This window comes from Pelophylax lessonae, assembly GCF_965119305.1.
Source record: "Pelophylax lessonae genome assembly, chromosome: 2".
NCBI lineage: Eukaryota > Metazoa > Chordata > Amphibia > Anura > Ranidae > Pelophylax > Pelophylax lessonae.
Window position 1 is genome coordinate 439724723 of NC_138769.1, and position 22932 is coordinate 439747654.

A 22932-nucleotide genomic window follows, 5' to 3' on the forward strand; every position below is an offset into this window, starting at 1 on the left:
AGAAGTGATGTCATGTGATGGTTAACTTTCCGTGTGTTTTTTTTTCTCTGAGCATGCCCAGTCTTGCAAATCTGCTGATTGTTGGCCGAATTCTGTACTGACTGGCGAACAATCAGCTGTTCTGGTGTTGGCCAACAAAAATTTTAATGCCTGCACGACAGATTCTGTTCGGCCGAAAATGCGCTGTCGGCTGTCGGAAGCATCATACTAACAAGCCTACAATCGGCCGATCGGTCGTCGGCCGAATATTTACGGCCGACAATCGGTACGTGTGTACGGGGCTTTACTCTGATCCGGGACAACTCTGAGAACGCAGAGATATGCAGTATACCTCTGTAGCTGAAGACAGAATGTGGATCTTACTGAATGGCAAGTCATTTTGTTTTCACTTGCTGTGATCTGTTGGCTTGCAGAACAAAGCAAGGAAAGTACCACAAAAGAAAAACAACAAAAGAAACAACGTAGTTTGCTATTTAGAAAATAAGGTGAGGTAATAAACAGCCTATGCAAGGCAACATTAATAATGCAGTTTTCATGCAGATAAATGTTTGCAGTGAAGGTTAGTGCATGTAACAGCCTCAGTGAATAGAACAACGTCAAGTAGGATGTATGACCAATTCTCCTCTGATTAGCACATCATATGCTGCTCCCCTCTTCGGATGAACACAGGAACGATGTACTTATTTTCTTGCCAAGGTTTCTGAGAGCTTCTTAAGCCTTTTCTTTAACTCCAAAGGAAACTTCTCATAGCATTTCTTGCAGACAGGTTTCATGTCAAACTCCACAAACTTGTTCCTGGGAAAGTACAACAGTGGGTTAAGCAAACACCTACAAGGTACACTGCAGCTATAGGCTTCTCCATCTTCTTAGGAAGCAGTATAGTTTAAAGTACCTGATTTCGTAACAAATAAAAATTTCCTAATCTAAAATAAAAGGTTTCCCTGAAATATTCACAAGCATGATTTCACAGTTCTTAATTCACTGTCAGTGGTTGTGGTGCCAGTGCATACAAGACTAATCCACAGAGCTCAGAGGCAGGGGGAGGGACGCTGAGGCAGGGGGGCGCACTGAGGCCAATAGTATTAGTATTATGCAGCATGAGGGGGTTAATGTATTGCCACTGCTGGTCACTGATGCACTAGTGACCGGCCAGTGGCAGTTAATTAACCCCTTTGTGCTGCATTAGTGCAACCAGTATCAGTTTAACCAGCAGTGGCAATACATTAACCCCCTCATGCTGCATAATACAAATACCATTGGTAAATAAATTAACCACTTGCCAACCCGTCACAGTACATATACTGTGACAGGGTGGCAGCGACAGGTGTACGTCGCTGCCTGTTTTTGCTGTATGCCCCTGTTCTATCTATTTTAAAATTATTTGGGGGAAAAAAGTCATTTTCAGTTTCGGTTTTCGGACAAGGGCATCCTGCATTTTCAGTTTCGGCCCAGAATTTTCATTTCGGTGCATCCCTAATAACAACAGAATGAACCATGGCAAATCATTCCATCTTTTCTTTCTCATCTTCATTCATTCTCTTCTCTCTTTTCTACCCCTTCATCTTCTTTGCTCATCTAGCCCCCCCTCCCCCTTCTGCATCCCCCCTCCTCCCCCACATGAATGCCCTAGCTTCTCTTCTGTTATCCCCCCATATTGGCTTTATTAGATTTTGATATTCCAGACTCCATACCTTTAAAATCCATGCCAAAGTCTTGTCAAACTACTTGTTATTTCCATTATGGTGGTGATACATTTAGGATTGGTCTTACTGAAAGAGTGTATCAATGTGCCCTAATAAAACTATTGATATCCCACAATACCAAAAAGACATACATTTCAGCTAGTGCCCACCTCACAATGGAATATGGTCTCTGAAAATTATATTAACAAGTCATACATTGACAAGTACAGACATATTAACACATCTCATTCATACCTTCTGGACACTTAACAGTTAGACTTCGCATACAGATTACAGACGACACCTGAACACATTGATAAGTACAGACATATTAACACATCAGACAGCTGGGCATAGACGGGAAGGCCCTTCCACAAAAGCAACTTCAGACACAAGATGCCTCACATTTACATCAATGTGTTAGGGACAACAAAACCTTTTCATGTATTGTCTTAGTAGATATATATTCTATTGTTAAACTGACCCATGGATTGTACACCAGTTTAAACCATTTTTTTCCCGCTGAAATGGTCTACAAATGTGTGAGCTATGAATAAATAAATCAGATGTATTTCCATTAAGCTTGAGTGCTGTATGGGTGTACATCTCCTGGCCAGAGGAGGGAAAATTCACTGCACAAGGGAGTCAGAACTGAAGGGTCATAGGTCCGGGACCTAAATGCAAAATCATCTTGCAACTGCCTTTGACGTGGACGAGTTAACACTTACTTTTATACATTTTTACTACTTTGTTTTATAACCAACATTGTACTGCAAAACCATCCCACAAATACCAATAAAAATGATTAAAATAGTAACATGCCAGATCAGTTAGTAGCACAGTGGCAGGCAATATTCATTTTATACTACTTTAATTTGAATTATGACATTCCATGTAAACTGCTGTGAGTCATCACACTTCATAAAAACACTTATTTCCAGCCAATGTATTAATTAGTAACTGACGTGACACCTAGCACACGCAGGCAGGGCACTAACCCAAGTGAGAAGGGGAGAGAAGACTGTTTAGAGACAGGATCCTTTTTTCTTTTTGTCTTTTGCATCTTTTGATAACTTGGATAGGCGGCGTTTAAGCTCTTCTGGCATTTTCTCATAGCAGTGCTTGCAAGTGGGCTTTAAATCTATCTCTACAAATTTATGCCTTTGTAATTTCAGGGAAAGAAGAGGAGTAAGTTTGATAGACAAAGAAAGAGAAAGATAAGAAAATATTTGGTCTAGAATAGATAATAAAAACTTGACATTTTCTGTTCTGCATTTGACAAAGATTAAACTTACGACACAGAAACTGGAAATAAAACACTTTCACTCACATTCCGACTCCAGCAAAAACCTTTTTTAGGCTGGGTTCACATATATATATATGCAAACTGGATGCATTTTTACCCACATCCAATTAGCATAACACGCAAGTGTGACTGGCTTTTAATGGAGCCGGTTCAAACATGTGCGGTTTGGAAAAAGGTCCTGTGAGTTTTTGTGTTCAGTTCAGGTGTGAATTCAGGGAAAAATTCTGTCCTGAATCACACCTGAACCTGTGAACACAAACCCTCCGGACTGCAACCCGCAGTTAGACATGTGTAAACCCAACCTCCATCTTTAATTTAGTACGTAAAGGTTAGAACATTGATCAGGTTTTTACTGGTAAGTAGATTTACCTCCACTTCCCATTTTGAAACCACACAGTAAAGATTTTCTAACCCTCCGCACTCTACTACAAAGTGTTTTGTATTGCTTTGATTTGCATCCTTTCAGAGAAACATCACAGGAAAATTTGAAAGAAAATCTAATCAATGGGGGAATTAGATAGTAATAAAATCTGACTAAAGTAGGTCATAGACCATTCGATTCCAGCCTGTGGGATTTTTCACGAGATTGCTGCCAGCGGCTGTAGCCATTAGCAATAATCACTGTGTGTACTTCCGGCTGGGACAGCACACCCCCCGCCGCTGGGAAAAAACAATAGCTCTGCAGAAGGGATTCCAAATTCAGTGTTGATTGGGGGAAATCAAGCAATTTTCTTTCCTGAAACCTGTGGTTGCAGGAAAATAACACCATCTATGGCTGGCCTGAGGTTCTAAATTTTTCCTTCTTTCGCTGTAGTTGGGTTTTTAAATTAGATTTTTTTACATACCTGTATAATCCATTTCTTAAAGTACAGGTCAGCTATCATAATGGATGGAATATATGCTGCACCTTTTTTGCTCCTTTTCAGAAAGCAATGAAGGACCAAAAGCACAGAGGGGAGGATCCTTTACTGTATTCCAGTTTTTTTTACGTACCTCTAAAATCCTTTTATTGGATTTTATCTTACCGTAAAATCCTTCTCTGATGTTCATTGACGGACACAGCTCCATATCTTCTTGACCGATGGGTTTATGCTGCTCTCCATATGAGTAGGACACTAGGCGGAAAAAAATTTGATCACACCTATAGGGCAGTCCTAGGGGGTATACTCCCACTTCCTGCTATAGGACTTCAGTTTTGTAACAAGCCATGTCAGAAGAACATAAAACCCAACTCAATAGAGGGGCGGGTGCTGTGTCCGTCAATGAACATCAGAGAAAAGGATTTTATGGCAAAACAAAAATCCAGTTTTCTTTTTCGTTCATTGACAGACATAGCTCCATATCTTCTTGACCGATGGGACTGTAAATATGAGGGGTGGGAAAAACACAGCAAGAGAAAAAAAAAAACACTTCCCAAAGGCTAAACAGCCAACCAGGCGAAACACAAAAGCTCAACCAGGAACAACTGGAGCTCACCTGACAAAAATAACAAATACACCTTCAAAGAGGACTAAACTTCTCTAAACCTTTCCCCCCTCTTTTTTAATATTAAACCTCTCCAACAGCAGCCTGCAAAACCTTGCGGCCAAAAAAAAGCATCCGCAGATGGCAACACATCCACCTTATAAAATTTTGTGAAAGTGTGCACAGACGACCATGTGGCCACCTTGCATACCTGCATCACTGACGCCTGACTGACGGAAGGCCCAGGAGGCACTAAGTGCCCTCGTAGAATGCATCTTAACAGGGCAAGAAGGATTCTGACCTTTAATGGAATAGGCCTGCACCACCATCTGTCTGCTCCATCTGGAAATGGTCGCAGTAGATGTGACCATCCCCTTAAGGGGTACATCCGCAAGGACAAAAATAATCAATTTTCCGGAACGACTCAGTCGCCGCCAGGTACACCCTGACTGCCCGAACCACATACAAAGAATGCAAAGCAATCTTTTTAGGATGCTTAGGAACCAGAGAAGGCAACACAACGTCTTCATTTAAATGGAAATCAGAGACGACTTTAGGAAGGAATGACTGACAGGTACAAAGCACCAGCTTGTCTCTGGGAACCACCAGTTAAGGTGAATGACAGGACAACGCAGCCAGCTCAGACACCCTGCACGCAGAAGTAATAGCCACCAAGAAAATTACCTTCTGTGTCAAAGTGAGCAGAGGAATCCAGGGCCGGCCCCACCATGGGTCCCGCTGGGTCCATTGGATCCAGGCAACACAGAGAGGGGCAGCAAATTGACTCCCAAGATTTTATTTCCAGCAGTTTTGTGTGTCATTTGTTTGCGGTTTAGTTTCACCATCTTTTACTGCCGCCGTAGTGCACACTGATGAGTATGAGGAGGTGGAGCATCTCCTCCGGGGACTGTCCGTCGCGTGATTGTGGCGTGCGCAATGACGTGACACATCAGCACACTCCATCTTCCGCGGGGCAGGCTGGATCTTCTAGGGTGGTGGCCATGGCAGGAGTGACAGTGGGTGTTTGGTGGACTGTCCGGTGGGGAGTTATGGAAGAAGATAATAGTATATATGATATTTTTACATTTTATATTTAATAAAGTTATTACTGTTTTTTTTTTATTGTTTGGTTTGTTTTTTGGCCCATATCCCACAAAGCAGCCCCTAAACACCCCCCCCCCACAATGCAACCCCTTACAAATTTTTCATATAGACAAGGTGCTGCTGCATTTAAATCTGACTTCCTAATAATTAAATTTTAGTTTTAAATATCATGATATAGAATAATGGATGTGGGAGCCTTTTGGTGGGCGTGGTTTGTTTTGTGGGGGTTGGGCGGCAGCATTTTATTCTTTGATCCAGGCAGCACAATGTCTTGGGCCAGCCCAGGAGAAATCTCACAAATATTTTCAAAGGGTGGTTTCTGAAGAACCGACAGCACCAAATTGAGGTCCCACAGAGGCAACGGAGACCTCACCAGGTGGCGGACCCCCTGAACAAAGGTTTGGACCAAGGGATTGAAAGGGCGTTAAAAGAAAATCGCCAGGGCCGATATCTGGCTTTTGATGGTACCCAAGACCAAACGCTGATCTAGAACTTTTTGGAGAAATTTCAAGACACGAGACACCGAGAAGGAATGGGGGGAAACCCCCGCAGCCTCAGAGAGGGAGTCAGGTGGTGACACATGCTCCAGGGACTCCATGGGTTAACCTGCAACCACCAGCAAAATGTTTCAAATTGCTGTGAAAAATACCAACCCACTGTTTCACCAGGGGTACTACAAGTCCCCAGTGCACCACAATCGCTATAGCCATCTCCTTCTCAGATAAAGATGCAGAGTGTCAGGCTGCATGCCGTGCAGTGATCAGAGAGAAAGAGGAAGTTCATAGTGCGGTGATCAGAGAGGAAGAAAAGGTTCATGCCACTAGAGGCCCACTGACGAATCACTTCCCCATAGACTCCAAAAACATGGCCCCTGATTGATAGAAATGGGAAACTACAAGAAAAAGGCCGCTGGACTACACAAACACCGATAAATACAGCAACCATCCATAACAAAATGGCGGCTACATGCGGCTCCCAGGACCCTCCAAGGACCACCAGGCTGCGACACAGTGTAATGCTGTGTGAATAACCATTTACAATGCACAGAGCATCTTATGCATGTGCTGTGGGTAGCCAGCTGTTATGATGCTGGTGCCAAGGACCAAAAAGCAGTGAAGAAACCGGGTAGGGTGAGCATGGCATCTTTGGACAGGCGAGTGTCTGTTTTTCTTTAAAAGTCAGCAGCTACAATTTTTGTAGCTGCTGACTTTTAATGTTCACACAGGGGAGTGAAGAACTGCTTTAATTGAATGTTGTTAAAGTTGGCCTCATAACACATACTGTTGGTAAATCTGATGGAAGATTGAACTATCAACTTGCATGGTTTTAGAAAAAAATGTAACTACTGGAGACATCTTACTGTTTTTCATTTTATTTCTTCTTTATTATACTCATAGCTCACTAGATTTGAGTAGAACCTTTTTTTTTTTTTTCCTATTTAAATTTTGGTCCTCGCGAGATGTTTAACTCGCCGGCCAGCCCCCGTCCAGAGGGGCTACATCGCGGCCAACCCAGTGTGGAGCGAAGGTCGGGTCACGCTCGCTGGCCAGACTGGGAAGACCGTAAGGATCTAGGATATCCAGTCTGTCTCCGAGTCCGGCAGTTGATTGTAGGTCTCACAGGAACAGAAAATAAAAAGAAAAACATTTTGTTTAAAAAGGAAAAAATGCTAGGACCAGAGATCTCAGCAAGGAACTAGGTCCTTACTCCTGACTAGGCAGAAAAAAAAAAACTGTCCTATAGCAGAAAGTTGGAGTATACCCCCTGGGACTGCCCTATAGGCGTAGTCAAGTTTTTTTCACCTAGTGTCCTACTGCCATGGAGAGCAGCATAAACCCATTGGTCAAGAAGATATGGAGCTGTGTCCATCAATGAACGAAATTGAAATCCGATTTTCTTTATGGTACAGTACAGGACCCAGGTCTTCAATCATAATGGATGGAATGTCCCAAAGCAGTAGTTGAGGGGAGGGTAACTAATAAGTAACAAAGATATAGCCAACAGACCGTCAAGAAAAACCCCAAAGCCAGAGAGTTAAAACTACAGTCTGCAAAATTTTATGGCCAAAACTAGCTTCAGCCAAGCCTATGTGAGCTGCAGCTAAAAAAAGAGAAGAAAGTCAGTCAGAGAGGTCTCTATACCTACAAATACTGGGTATATCACATGGTTTGGCAAGGGAATTGAATAACAGGGGAGCAAAGCGAAGGAGTGTATGTGTGGGCACGCATTTAGGTGAACATATTACTTTTCCCTACATGGGTAAGGCAAAGGTTTACTCCAAATGTCGACAGCATTTTGTGGCCTTAATTTGTTTGACTTCTCAATATAAAGGTCACAGACTAGGGAAGGAAAGAAAAGTGAAGGACAGAAAAGATCGATTACTAGGAAAGGCTTGGCTTAGAGAGGAATTGGTCATGAGCCCGTATGTAAAGCCACTGCTGACTTACAACAGAAGTTGCTAGCTCTCTGCCTGTCATGCTGATTTTTCAGCCCAACTACTTAAGTTACTGGCTTAGTGCAGATATAAAGGTCTGAAGTTGGTTTCCACGGGCTGCACACTTGTACTGGGTCAGCAATGTCTCACGATCAGTTCATGATACAAACAGCAGCAGAAAGTTTAACATACATCATCATTGTGAATTTGATGTAAAATATCAATAAGAGTAGATCTTATAGTTACATAATTCATATATCACAGATTTTTCAGAGAGTTCTGTTTATCAGGGCAAGGTAAAATGGATATATATAAAATCGAAACCAATGAGTCTTCAGTATACTGTAGTAAGATCAGCGTTCTGGCTAGCGGATACTGGTTGCTACTTAGTCCCTGTATGGGAAATAAAACTGCCAATGTATAAGCAGCAACAATAATGATGATTAATTAATACTTTGATGTCATCAAACAATTGAGGATTGGTGTCTGCAGACATGTTTTTAGTTTAGAGTTGAACAGCATGTAGAGTGCTTTAAGCACCCCCAAGATATACTAATTAAAGCCAAAAGCTAATTGAATAGATCAAAAAATGCCTTTATTGAAATGACTGTACCCCATATTCCTTACCTAGACTTAAAACCAATTATAACAAAAGCCATAAGCCACATTGCCTGGGAAGAACCAATGTGTAAATGTATAACCATCATAATAATTGTGATCAAAGGATGCTCCAAGTTATATCAGACTGTATCTAGATATCAATATCGTATAATATTGTACAAAAACAGTCAACATACCCAGTTATAGTGATCAACCAATTATCAAAAACAAGAACAGCTACTCAATTGTTTTTCTCCAAATAAAGCATTTAAAACATCACTGAACTAAAATTCTACATCATCAATATCACGGGCAGCACAGTGGCTAATCGGTTAGCACTTCCGCCTAGCAGTACTAGGGGCATCAGTTTGAGTCCAAGACACGACACTAACTGCCTGGAGCTTGCATGTTCTCCCTGTGCGGGTTTCCTCTGGGTGCTCTGGTTTCCTCCTACACTCCAAAGACATGCTGGTAGGTAATTGGCCCTACTATGTATCTATGTGAGTTAGGGACCTTAGACTGCCTTGATGGCAGAGAATGCTGTGAATGTACTGTATATAAGTAAACCACTGCGTGAACTGATGGCGCTATACAAGTACCTGTAACAAAGTAGTAAACAAATAATAAATTGAAATCTCCAAGGAAGTATCACAACTAAAGGATAAACACACCCATCAAATTAACATGCACAGCGTGGTAGAGATCCGTTACTTTGGCAACTGTTCTGTGTGATTACAATGCCATGTATACCAGTAAAATATTTACATGGACATTTGTTTTATCTACTATATATGCTTAATTTCACCCCAGGGTCCTTCTATATACTAATGAGCTTTAAATAGGCAGGAGCCCGTAGTTTTGATACTTCCGTTGAGATTGATCTTGTTGGCACATATTTTAGTTAATGTACAATATTATTTTCGTTTGTAATCTGTATACTGAAGCTTTGTGCGCTTTATTTGGAGAGGAACACATTTTTCTTTTCTGATAAATGGTTTCTCAGCATAGATACATATGTTGAGTGTTTTTGTACATTATATGTTGTTATGTGATACACATATCCAAATAAAGTTTGATATAACATGAGGCTTCCTTTAAATCACAATTATTATGAGCTTAAAATTCTACACATAGGTTACACCCAGGGGGATGTATGGCAATTGTTTTTAAGTGTGGGTTAGGGATTTAGGGTACAGTCATTAGAACAAAGACAGTTTTTGCAATACACAACCATATTTTGGATTTATTTAGTATATAAACGGAGGGGACACCTAAAGCACTCTACATATTGGTATACTCTTTTTTTTTTTTTTTTAGGGTCAAGGTATTTCCCCCTTTTTCCTCCCTTTACCCCTTTTTCAGTTGTGGGGTTTTATATATTCTCCTTCTGGTTGGGATTGGTTTCTCCCCATTTATAGGTTTTTAGGTTTTGTCTAGTGCAATACAAGAGACACAGAAACCGTTTTGTAAAAAATATGCATTCATAGGTCTTTTATGCAAGCTTAAAAAAAAAAAAAAACATTGACGGTGTCACATTTAAGGGATGATACCAATGTTATGATTTTAATAGATAAAATACTTACTTGAGTGTTAACTTGGTGTTGCAAGTAGAACAAGCAAAACAGTTCACACACCATGCCTTGTTCAGAGCAGAGACAACTACAACCAAAGAGAGGTGCAGACCATCAACTTAATGCTTTCTTGCTTAGTAACTGTCCTTACAACAAAAATAATGTACATATCCACAAACATTGTAATACCATTCTACCATTGTGTTTTTAAATAAAAAAAAAAAAAAGATTTTGTCTTCAGTTCTATTTTTGGATAGAGTAGGAGAGGGTTATATCATCCTGTTAGTCCCCCCCCCCCCCCTAAATCTGCAAGAGGGATAAAAAGCCAACCTACAGCTCAATCCACCAGACTAAAATGTCTTGGGGGTGGAATGATTCTTTAAAAACCACTTTAAGACCGGAAGGATTTGCCCTCTTAATGACCAGACCCTATTTTGTGATTCGGCACTGTTATTTTAACGGACAATTTCACGGTCGTGCGACGCTGTACCCAAATAAAATTGGCATCCTTTTTTTCCCACAAATAAAGCTTTCTTTTGGTGGTATTTGATCACCTGTGCGATTTTTTTTTTTTTTTTGCGCTATAAACAAAAAAGAGCGACAATTTTGAAAAAAAAAAAAAATAATATTTTTCACATTCTGCTATATGACTTTCTCAAAAAAAAAAAAAAAAAAATTAAAAATCAAAATTTAACATTTTGGGCCAATTTGTTTTCTGCTACAAAAAAAAAAAACAAAACAAAACGCAATAAGCGTATTTTCATTGGTTTGCACAAAAGTTATTGCGTCTACTAACTACGGGAAAGATTTATGTCATTTTTATTGTTTTTTTTTTTTTTTTTTTAAATGTGACCCTAGGGGAGTGATTCTAACTGTGGGGGGCATGGCTTCGGAGATGACCATAGAGACATGTGATCCTATATTAAAGGATCACATGAGCTCGGTGATCATTTCCGGGAGAAGGACGGTTGGCTGTGTTTACAACAGCCGACCGTCCTCTCTCAGCGGGGAGCGATCACAGGTGTCAGACGGCAATCGGAGCCGCTTGACACGCGCAGCTGACAATCAGGGGGCTGGAGCGCACCGCCGTCGGCACGCTCTTGCCGCCTAGCAAGCAATGTACCGATATGTTGTTTTGCCTGTAGGAGCCACTTTGCCACCGTATATATACAGTAAGCGGTCGGCAAATGGTTAACACAGTAATCTCATCTTGTTGCAATTAAACTCAAACGAGCATTCATTTAGAATCAGGATTTTTCAATTGATATACTGCACTCATATTTTAGGAAAATAAATGGAACTCTAGTAAAAAAAATAGTAGCTTTAAAGTATTGAGGCGTCGTTTACGATTAGATACATGTCTAGACTATGATAATCAATATCACCGAAGAGAAGGGGGCAAAACTTACCATCTCCTTCAATCACGCGGTTGCAATGGAAACAGACATCTCCAAAAAGCTAGAGAAAGACAAAAGCTACAATGAATAAAAAACACAAGAGCCAAAAAGCTTCCCTAAAATGATTATTTTTTAAAAAATATAAAATTTACAAACATTGTAAACTTACCTTATACTTACCACGTTAGGATAAGGGAGTGTTACTTAAAAGTATATAGCATTCAGGCTGCTTTCTTAACAGTTTAAACTCCTGTATACATTTACAACTGAGCCTGCAAGCACCCATGTCCCAACTAATGCTTATGCATTCAGAGTCCAAATGTAGCCACTTAAGCACAAACTTTCAGAGAAACCCCAGCTTATGCCCCAAGGGGCCACAAACGCACATTGGATGCAGCAGTGACATTGAAAGAGTGCTCAGCAGTTAGTGAGGGGGAATATATTTTCAGATATAGATCAAGCATTCAGTCCCTGCTCCAATCTTGACCGCACAAGCACTAAAATTATACAAATGTGTTTAATTATTTTACAATTATCAGGAGGCATATTGATCGGTCGCCTTTACCAAAAAGAAGCCACATTTCCAGCAATACTACCTGGCTCTGAGAACATCAATATTACTCCTGGCTTGGAGTACAGCCTGTCCGTCCCTGAAAAATCTGGAAGTCAAATCTGCCTCCAAACATCACCTTTTAGTGGTGGCCTGGAATAGCTTGTTCACAGCAAAAACAGATGTAGGCAATGCAGGAAAGAGGACTTTATGTATAGTATATAAAAGAGGGTACAATTCTAGGAAAACACAGGATCTGACTACCTGGATTCACGGTTTAAGAACAATAAAGAATGATTGGTATGGCATTTTTTTGCAAAATGTAACTTTGATCAACATTATTTCATTAGGTATAGTCCCCCACAAAGGGATATGAAGAGCCCGTACTATAGGATGTAAATTAAATGTTTTAAGAAAGGAAGATAAGGCAGTTAAGGAGCTTTTTTAAAAGAGAAGTATGGTTAAAACAATTTTGGCCATACTTCTCTTGTGGTTCACAGGAGTGAACTTACTTTTGCACTCCTGTGACCCGGAGTCAGCTGACAGCTGGCTACAGCTCGCAATCAGCTGATGTGGCAAAGCTGCTCCAGACTCTGGAAGGATCCCGACAATATTGTAATAAGTTCAAGGTTTCTCCTGCAAAAAGTGATAATTTTCTACATATAAAAAAATATACAGGACCACTTTTGTAAGGTGAAAACCAATAAATCCTCATTCATCCAGTACTGTTTTCATCATCACTGACCTGATTGTAGTGAGTCTCGCAGTAAGCCAGCCCCTTTCTCTCATAATGACGATGGCCAAGGAAAGGCTTTTCACACTTTGCACAAACAAAATGCTGAAATACAAAAATGGCAGCAGCCTTAATACAAGGTCTACATTTATCATCAAGCTAGAAAAAGGCACATAACTTAATATAGCATAAAGTCAGCCAGAGTGAACCCTTCAAAAAAGGTCAGACATTACAAAATCTTAAGGCCCGTACACACGTACCGATCGTCGGCATACAAACGTCGGTGGACGAAGGATCTGCCGATTGTACGCGTGTTAGTATGGTGCCTCCGACAGATGTCTGCGCACAATCCGCGGACAAAAGTCTTTCGTGCAAACATGAAAATATTTGTATGCCGACACCAGAACGGACGATTGTTCGCCTGTCAGTACACAATTCGGCCGACAGACCGCAGATTTGCAAGACTGGGCATGCTCAGAAAATAGAAAACACAGGGAAAGTTAACCATTACATGACATCACTTCTGCAGTCGGCGGACAAAATTCTTGTGCTGTCCTTGTGCTGTCTTTGCACTTTTCAGCAGACACCGACATCCCGGGGAGAAAAGAGGAACATTTGTAAGCCGACCATCGGTACGTGTGTACGGGGCTTTAGACATGAGCAAGCTTGTCTATGTATTCCAGTACCACTATTTTTCTCTGCATACACAGCCATGGACAAAGGTTTTGAGAAAGACTCAAATATTATTTTTCACAAAGTCTGCTACCTCAGTTTGTATGATGCCAACTTGCAGATGAATTGAAATTAATTGCAAAGTCCCTCTTTGCATGAAAATTACCTTAATCCCATAAAAAAACATTTCAACTGCGTTTGTGAAGAAGGCTTCAGGGCACCCAAGAAAGTCCAGCAAGTGGCAGGACCTTCTCCTACGGTTGATTCAGCTGCCGAATTGGGGCACGACCAGTGCAGCGCTTGCTCAGGAATGACAGCAGGCAGGTGTGAGTGCATCTGCACGCACAGCGAGATGAAAACTTTTGGAGGATGGCCTGGTGTCAAGAAGGGCAACAAAGAAGCCACTTCTCTCCTGGAAAAAACATCAGGGACAGACTGATATTTTGGCAAAGGTACAGGGATTGGACTGCTGAAGACTGGGGTAAAGTAATTCTCTCTGATGAATCCCCTTTCCAGGGTTCATACACATTTTCACCAATGAAATTCCATGACTTTTCCATGACTTTTCCATGACTTCACGTAAATATTCATGACCTAATGTTTCATGAAATGTCTATGTATACGTGTTAAATAAGAAGAAAATCTATGTCACACCCAGCATGTGTCACACCCAGCACACCCAAAATGCAGCACAGTAATCTTTTAAGGCCCAAGCGACAGTCATGAGGTGCAGGCAGACTGGTATGGATGGCACAGATCTGATGGTGCACAAATGCGGCACTTACTTTTGGGAGAAAGAACAGTGGTGCTCCTGCTTGCCCAAATAAAGCTGTTCAGGTGGCAGTGAGTCATGAGCGCAAACCTTTAGACTGAGCGGGGGGGGGGACGTCAATGCAGAGTGACCAGCGTGCCCCCAATCAATTGCAGAGTGCCACAGCAATGCCCCCAATAAATTGCAGAGTGCCACAGCAATGCCCCCAATAAATTGCAGAGTGCCACAGCAATGCCCCCAATAAATTGCAGAGTGCCCACAGCAATGCCCCCAATAAATTGCAGAGTGCCCACAGCAATGCCCCCAATAAATTGCAGAGTGCCCACAGCAATGCCCCCAATAAATTGCAGAGTGGCACAGCAATGCCCCCAATAAATTGCAGAGTGCCACAGCAATGCCCCCAATACATTGCAGAGTGCCCACAGCAATGCCCCCAATAAATTGCAGAGTGCCACAGCAATGCCCCCAATAAATTGCAGAGTGCCCACAGCAATGCCCCCAATAAATTGTAGAGTGCACAGCAATGCCCCCAATAAATTGCAGAGTGCCACAGCAATGCCCCCAATAAATTGCAGAGTGCACAGCAATGCCCCCAATCAATTGCAGAGTGCCACAGCAATGCCCCCAATCAATTGCAGAGTGGCACAGCAATGCCCCCAATAAATTGCAGAGTGGCACAGCAATGCCGCCAATAAATTGCAGAGTGCCCACAGCAATGCCCCCAATAAATTGCAGAGTGCCCACAGCAATGCCCCCAATAAATTGCAGAGTGGCACAGCAATGCCCCCAATAAATTGCAGAGTGCCCACAGCAATGCCCCCAATCAATTGCAGAGTGCCCACAGCAATGCCCCCAATAAATTGCAGAGTGCCCACAGCAATGCCCCCAATAAATTGCAGAGTGCCCACAGCAATGCCCCCAATCAATTGCAGAGTGGCACAGCAATGCCCCCAATAAATTGCAGAGTGGCACAGCAATGCCGCCAATAAATTGCAGAGTGCCCACAGCAATGCCCCCAATAAATTGCAGAGTGCCCACAGCAATGCCCCCAATAAATTGCAGAGTGCCCACAGCAATGCCCCCAATAAATTGCAGAGTGGCACAGCAATGCCCCCAATAAATTGCAGAGTGCCCACAGCAATGCCCCCAATCAATTGCAGAGTGCCCACAGCAATGCCCCCAATAAATTGCAGAGTGGCACAGCAATGCCCCCAAAAAATGCAGAGTGCCCACAGCAATGCCCCAAATAAATTGCAGAGTGCCACAGCAATGCCCCAAATAAATTGCAGAGTGCCACAGCAATGCCCCCAATAAATGCAGAGTGCCCACAGCATTGCCCCCAATAAATGCAGAGTGCCCACAGCAATGCCCCCAATCAATGCAGAGATGCCAGCTTCTCTCCTGCGTTAACATGCTGGTGGAGCAGGAAGTCGGCATTGCGGCCCGGGTAAGGGATGTGCTGCATTACGAGCAAGTGAACAGCCGTGACATGCCCCCCCCCCCCCCGCGACCCCGTGCACTTACCTCACGGACAGTCACAGTCACTCTTCAGTCCCCGGCTTCCCGCGTCTCCGTCCTCCCGAGTCCCGGCGCCTCCTCCTCGGCCAATGGCATGAAGTTGGCCTTTCGGCCAATCAGGAAGCGGGAGGACCCGCTCCCTGATTGGCCAGGAGGAGGATCCGCATGACAATAGCGAATTTTCATTCGCTATTGTCACACAATGGGCGTGCTCTCGGGGTGCACGCTCTGCTCCCTTGCCGCCCCGTCTGCGCCGTCTAACTAGGTGCTTGCGCGGGACGTAATTTACACTGCGCGTCCGCGCACGCGCGCACCTTAAAGGGAACACTGCCAATGACAGGCAGCAGGGAGGGCCGGGCCGCGGTTTGCCTGTATGTGACTGGCCAGCAGCAGCAAACCAATCACAGGCAGCGGCCCGCCCTCCAGTGACGCTTCCGCCGCCTGTGATTGGTTTGCTGCTGCTGGCCAGTCACATACAGGCAAACCGTGGCCCGGCCCTCGCCGCTGCCAGCGATTGGTGCTTGGTGTATGATCTACTCCTCGGCTGCTGCGGACCCGGAAATGTGCACAAGCATAAAATAAAATAATTATACATTAATTCGCAATAAAAAAAGTTTTAAGCATCCGCTCCCCCCGCCGCTGCCCGCTGCTCCCCCCCCCCCCGCTCCTCCCCAGATTTCCATGACTTTTCCAAAACATTTGTAAAATCGTACTTTTCCATGACCTTTCCAGGCCTGGAAAGTGTCATCTCAGAATTCCATAACTTTTCCAGGTTTTTAATGACCGTACGAACCCTGCCTTTCTGATTGTTTGGGACATCCTAAAAAAACCTTGTCCGGAGAAGAAAAGATGAGCACTACCATCAATCCTGCGTCATGCCAACAGTAAAGCATCCTAAGACCATTCATGTGTGGGGTTGCTTCTCAGCCAAGGGGAAGGGCTCACTCGCAATTTTGTCTAAGAACACATAGATGAATAAAGAATGGTACATAAACGTCATCTGAGAGCAACTTCTCCCAACCACCCAAGAACAGTTTGGTGAGGAACAATTCCTATCTCCAATTTACACGCTTTCGTTCTGACTGATATTTAGATAACCTAGCGGTGTCTTGACAGCCAAATCACCTGGTTCTACAAGGTTCACATGGCAGACATGTAACTGATGGCATTTACATTGTTAAGACAAGCCCTTAAGGGTCTGTAGAGCATCAGGAAGGTAGTAGATTTTATTACAACTTCCTTATGGAAGTTATTATATGTAATACTTTAAACAAGTCATGAAGGCAGTAAAGTACAAATGATTGTTGATGAATCAATAATTCATGAAGAAACCCAGAAAGTGCATAAGCTCTGCTAGCATTTATTTTTCATACCTCCACATGCCATTGCTTTCCCATGGCATTAACCACTCGCCCTTCAATTGGTCTCCTGCATGCTCCACAGATAGGCACACCCATTTTGTCATGGCAGGGTAGGCAGTAGAGCTCTCCTTTCAGCTCACGGGCATCAGCTGTGAGCTCCTTACTGCAGACACAAATATATAAAGTTTACAACATGTCAAATCTGAATTTACAGTTCTGCAAAAGAGCTTTGAAAACCCCACAAATGCCTGTATTGTTTTACTGTAGGCCCCAGTATAACATACATAGATAATAAAGTGCTAAAGCAAACTGTGCTTAACAAAAGAGAATGCTTGAGGTAAAAAAACATAATGGGAGTTATTCACAAAACTAGACGAAAGTGAATTATGTCACATATTGAATTGCATATAGCAACAATGTTATTTCCACTAGTCTGATCTTGAGTTTCTAAAAAAAAATATTTACAGCAAGATATTTGTAATCCAGACCAGAAAATTCTCTGTTGTATAGCTCTCTCCTTTATATCATTACTAAAGGGTTAACATCTGCAACTTCAGGGGTTTGAGGCAGAGATGAAGCCCTCTCCATCAGCTGTCCCTGTCCAATGAGAACACCCCAGTGGCCAATAAGGAGTCTCTCATCAAGGCAGGAGGTGGTTGGGTGGGACTTAGCCCCAAGGCAGGGATGCTGAACCCTTGGTAACAAAGTTAAACCAAGAGGAGTTTGGTTGTAAAGTTCAATGCAATTCATTATACAGATGTTTGGGAGAATCTGCCTAATCTTTTTACAAACATATTAGTCTATATAAACATTACTAAACATTCCATTTGTAAATGAAAAATATACCCTAGCGATTAGCATACAAAGACATAAAACTTTGTAATTGCCTTTGTTTATTGCATTACATACCCACAGTTGGCACAGTTAAAGTGGTCTGGGTGATACGGATCATTCTTGAATATTAGAGGCTGCTCTTCAATAATTGCATGACACTTTTGGCAAATGTATTTCCCCAGTCCCCTGGCCTTCTCTCGATTGTGACATGGACGACACAGGTGTCTAGAAGAAAATTTTCAAGTTATAAAAGTGATCAATCATTTGTCTGAAAACTTTGTTACGCTGCTTTTATTATTGATTTACAAAACCTTCTATGTGCTTCAGTGCTGGTTCACACTAGCGCGATGACAGACATCGTATTTGATTCATACCACATTACTATGCAGATCACATGCAGTGTCTGTGTGATGCTAATTCTTTTCAGACAATCTGTATGGCTGAATTTGCATTGCATTCGGACCAAAATGGTGCAGGATCCTTTTTTGGTCCGCACTGGAATCTCATGGGATCAGATTCCTGCACCATTTGACAGTTTGCACTGCGATATGCGAATGATCTGGGGGTGTAATTAACATTCTTTTGACACCCACAGCAGTTCGCAAGGGGCAGTGTGAACTGCCTACGAGTCCTATGCTATGCGAGAACTGGCACCGGAATAACGCTGGTTCCCGCATTGTGCTAGTGTGAACCGGCACTTAATGGCTTAACACAGTGCTCTACAACTGCTTAGCCATAGCAGACAGATTTTCTTTTCTGAACATTTTGAAACACCAGTTAATGAACTAAGGCAGACTTTGATGCGGTTACTGGCCACCTTCTGAAAATCCTAGTTGCTTGGTTCCTATTGACTTTAAAGCTAAAGTTTGGTCAGAAGTCTAGAAGTGCATGTATTACCAGGATTCAATGTGAAATGTTTTTTTCAGATAGTGCTACAGCCACTGAAAACTGTTTTCCATGGCTCACTTTCCTTAACCTCTTGCTGGTCACATATTTTTGGTGGCAAGGAGGGGGGAGACAAGCCCCCACATGGCACAAATGTCCATGGTAGCTGAGGTTTCTGTGCCGAGAGCATGCACATTCCCAGCACAGTGGCCACTATGCCTCTCCTTCCCCGAGGCCGCTGGTCTTATAACTGCCCCTATATAGTTCTTTACTTTAGCAGGGGTGTAATTACATTGCTGCTAATGACTCCTGGTCTGCCCCACCCATCCTTGTGTGCCTCAGCTAATTGAGAGGTCAAGGAAATTCTGGTCTGTCCCATTCATCCACACCTTGAGATTACTCAGTTGCATTGAATAGGCAGTGGATGTGATGTTGGGAGGCTTCCTCCTAGCAGCTGAGCATATTTGCACCGTGAAAGAAAAAAACTTATGTCACAGCTTTTTAAAAAGGTAGATTTACCTAAACTAGAAAAAAAATTCAGCTTTTGTCGTGGATGGTGAAGTGAAGATTATTGCTAGAGGCTATAAAAGCCACTTGCAATAATTGCATGTAAAATCGGAAAGGCTGGTTGTACCCAAGTTGATCGATCAAACTTGAGTACATTCAGTCTGTCCATTCCTGCTGAACCAGTCGAGATTCGAATAGTCTATGGCCGACTTAAAGAGGTTGTAAACCCCAAAAAAATGTTTTTTTCTTTTTGCAACCTGCAAGAGAAACACATAATGAGCTAGTATGCATCGCATACTAGCTCATTATGAAATACTTACCTTAGAACGAGCCCCCGCCGTGCCGTCAGCTTACCTGTATGACCTGTCCAGTCGCCCATCTTCCAGGATCGCGGCATCCTGCCATCTGATTGGCCGGAGCCGCGGTGATGTCACTCCCGCGCACGCGGGAGCCAACGGTCAAAACGCACTGATTTGAATAGGGCTTATTGAAAATAATGGAAAACGACTTGTCATGCGATTTTGCGGTCCAAAAATCGCGGGACAAGTCGTACTAGTGTGAATGGGGCCTTAAATCTAGTTCCCTTTGATAGAAAAGAATCAAAATGTATCTCCTACCTTTTATGGGGGAGGTAGGAAATACAGTGTGCAGGACAGAGAGAGCACACTATCAGGATTTATTAAATCTGGAGCACTCAGAATTGAGTGCAGCTGTGTATGCCAGCCAAATCAGCTTCTAAATTAGGCATGTTAAATTAAGCCTTGAAATAAAACCTGGAAGCTGATCCGTTTAGTTGCAGAGCTGAACCAGATTTTGAATGCTTCACTTTTAGTAAATCTTCCCACTATGCTTTAAAAAGGTCCTGAAGAGATACTATGAGGGGAAAAAAGTATTTGATTCCCTGCTAATTTTGAATGTTTGCCCACTGACAAATTAATGATCAGTCTATAATTTTAATGGTAGGTTTATTTTAACAGAGACAGAACAAAAAAATCCAGAAAAACGCATTTCAACAAAGTTATAAAAGGATTTGCATTTTAATGAGTGAAATAAATATTTGACCCCTTCACAAAACATGACTTAATACTTGGTGGCAAAACTCTTGTTGGCAATCACAGAGGTCAGACATTTCTTGTAGTTGGCCACCAGATTTGCACACATCTTAGGAGAGATTTTGTCCCAGTCCCCTTTGCAGATCCTCTCCAAGTCATTAAGGTTTCGAAGCGGACATTTGGCAACTCAAACCTTCAGCTCCCTCCACATATTTTCTATGGGATTAAGGTCTGGAGACTGGATAGGCCACTCCAGAACCCTAATGTGCTTCTTCTTGAGCCATTTCTTTGTTAGCAATTTCTTTGTTGCCTTGGCCATGTGTTTTGGGTTATCGTCATGCTGGAATATCCATCCACGACCCATTTTTAATGCCCTAGCTGAGGGAATGAGGTTATCACCCAAGATTTGATGGTACATGGCCCCGTCCATTTTTCCTTTAATGCAGTGAAGTTGTCCTGTCTCCTTTGCAGAAAAACACCCCCAAAGTCTAATGTTTTCACCTCCATGTTTTGATGGCAAGTTGAGTTGATGCCAAAGAGCTCAATTTTGGTCCGATCTGACCACAACTCTCACCCAGTTCTCCTTTCAGTCCCTCAGGAGTAGTGTGTTGCCAATTGTTTTCTTGGTGACTATGGTCCCAGCTGCCTTGAGGTCATGGACAAGATTATCCCGTGTAGTTCTGAGCTGATTCCTCACTGTTCTCATGATCACTGAAACTCCCAGAGGTGAAATCTTGCATCGAGCCCCGGATCGAGGGATATTGACAGTTATTTTGGGTTTCTTCCATTTTTGAATAATCGCACCAACTGTTGTCACCCTCTCACCAAGCTGCTTGGCGATGTCTTGTAGCCAAATTTCAGCCTTGTGTTGGTCTACACTCTTGTCCCTGACATCTTTGGACAGCTCTTTGATCTTGGCCATGGTGGAGAGATTGGAATCTGATTGATTGCTTCTGTGGACAGGTGTCTTTTATACATGTAACAAGCTGAAATTAGGAGCACTCACGTTAGGAGAGTGCTCCTAATCTCAGCTTGTTACCTGCATAGAAGACACCTGGGAGTCAAAAATCTTGCTGATTGATAGAGGATCAAACACTTATTTCACTCATTAAAATGCAAATCAATTTATAACTTTGTGATGTGTTTTTCTGGATATTTTTTCATTATTCTGTCTCTCTGTTAAAATAAACCTACCATTAAAAATTATAGACTGTTCATTTATTTGTCAGTGGGCAAACATACAAAAATCAGCAGGGGATCAAATAATTTTTCTCCTCACTGTATCTTCTTAAGGGTAAGGGTCACATCTGAGGCCTCTGGAGTTCAGCAGATCAATACAGGGAAGACCACTATAGGCTCTGAGTACAGGGTAAAATCTCGCAAGAAAGGGATGAGGCACAGCCTTGGTTTGCCTAACTATCCATAGACTACCAGCACCCACCTGCCTGCATTTTTCACAAATCCAATGTCTGCCAGGACTTGCTGACAAATGTCACAACGGAAGCATTCAGGGTGCCAGCTGTTATTCATTGCTTTGATAACACGGCCAATGATGAATTCACCTGGAAATAGATTAAATATTTGGAATAAACAAACACATTAATTCGTTTATACTTTGCAAATAAACATGATCTGTGTAAAAAAAAAATTGGGAGTTTGTACATAATAAAATCCTGGAGTCCACTGGCTGACACAGGAATTCAGAGACTGTCACATTATACTGTACATAAATATATACATGTATATATACACCAGCGCTAATGGATGTGGTAGAAAATAATAAATTAACTATGTGAAATAGTAAAATATTATATGTATGCTTCTCCTTTAAAATGTGTCATACACACACACAGTGGGTACGAAAAGTATTCAGACCCCCTTAAATTTTTCACTCTTTGTTATATTGCAGCCATTTGCTAAAATCATTTAAGTTTACTCTTCTTCCTCATGAATGTACACATAGCACCCCATACTGACAGAAAAACACAGAATTGTTGACATTGTTGCAGATTTATTAAAAAAGAAAAACTGAAATATCACATGGTCCTAAGTATTCAGACCCTTTGCTCAGTATTTAGTAGAAGCCCCCTTTTGATCTAATACAGCCAGGAGTCTTTTTGGGAAAGATGCAACAAGTCTTTCACACCTGGATTTGGGGATCCTCTGCCATTCCTCCTTGCAGATCCTCTCCAGTTCTGTCAGGTTGGATGGTAAACGTTGGTGGACAGCCATTTTTAGGTCTCTCCAGAGATGCTCAATTGGGTTTAAGTCAGGGCTCTGGCTGGGCCATTCAAGAACAGTCACGGAGTTGTTGTGAAGCCACTCCTTCGTTATTTTAGCTGTGTGCTTAGGGTCATTGTCTTGTTGGAAGGTAAACCTTCGGCCCAGTCTGAGGTCCAGAGCACTCTGGAGAAGGTTTTTGTCCAGGATATCCCTGTACTTGGCCGCATTCATCTTTCCCTCGATTGCAACCAGTCGTCCTGTCCCTGC

At 42.4% G+C, this 22932-nt stretch overlaps 1 protein-coding gene across 5 annotated transcripts in view; it reads right to left on the minus strand.

Annotated features, from left to right (window-relative positions):
• Positions 1-289: 289 nt before the first annotated feature.
• The window catches only part of LIMS1 (LIM zinc finger domain containing 1), a 159236-nt gene continuing 136593 nt past the window's right edge, over positions 290-22932 (minus strand). For 2 of the 5 annotated variants that reach the window (XM_082245892.1, XM_082245889.1), the window contains exons 4-11: positions 21884-22004; positions 18074-18223; positions 17177-17327; positions 12854-12946; positions 11571-11619; positions 10174-10249; positions 2681-2843; positions 290-795 (exon numbers count right to left, since the gene is read on the minus strand). In XM_082245892.1, the coding sequence (XP_082102018.1) occupies positions 2708-2843; positions 10174-10249; positions 11571-11619; positions 12854-12946; positions 17177-17327; positions 18074-18223; positions 21884-22004 (776 nt within the window). In that variant the 3' untranslated portion in view covers positions 290-795; positions 2681-2707. Of the gene's footprint in view, positions 829-2680; positions 2844-10173; positions 10250-11570; positions 11620-12853; positions 12947-17176; positions 17328-18073; positions 18224-21883; positions 22005-22932 lie in introns of all 5 variants that reach the window. The other 3 variants (XM_082245891.1, XM_082245890.1, XM_082245893.1) reach the window with 2 other exon arrangements.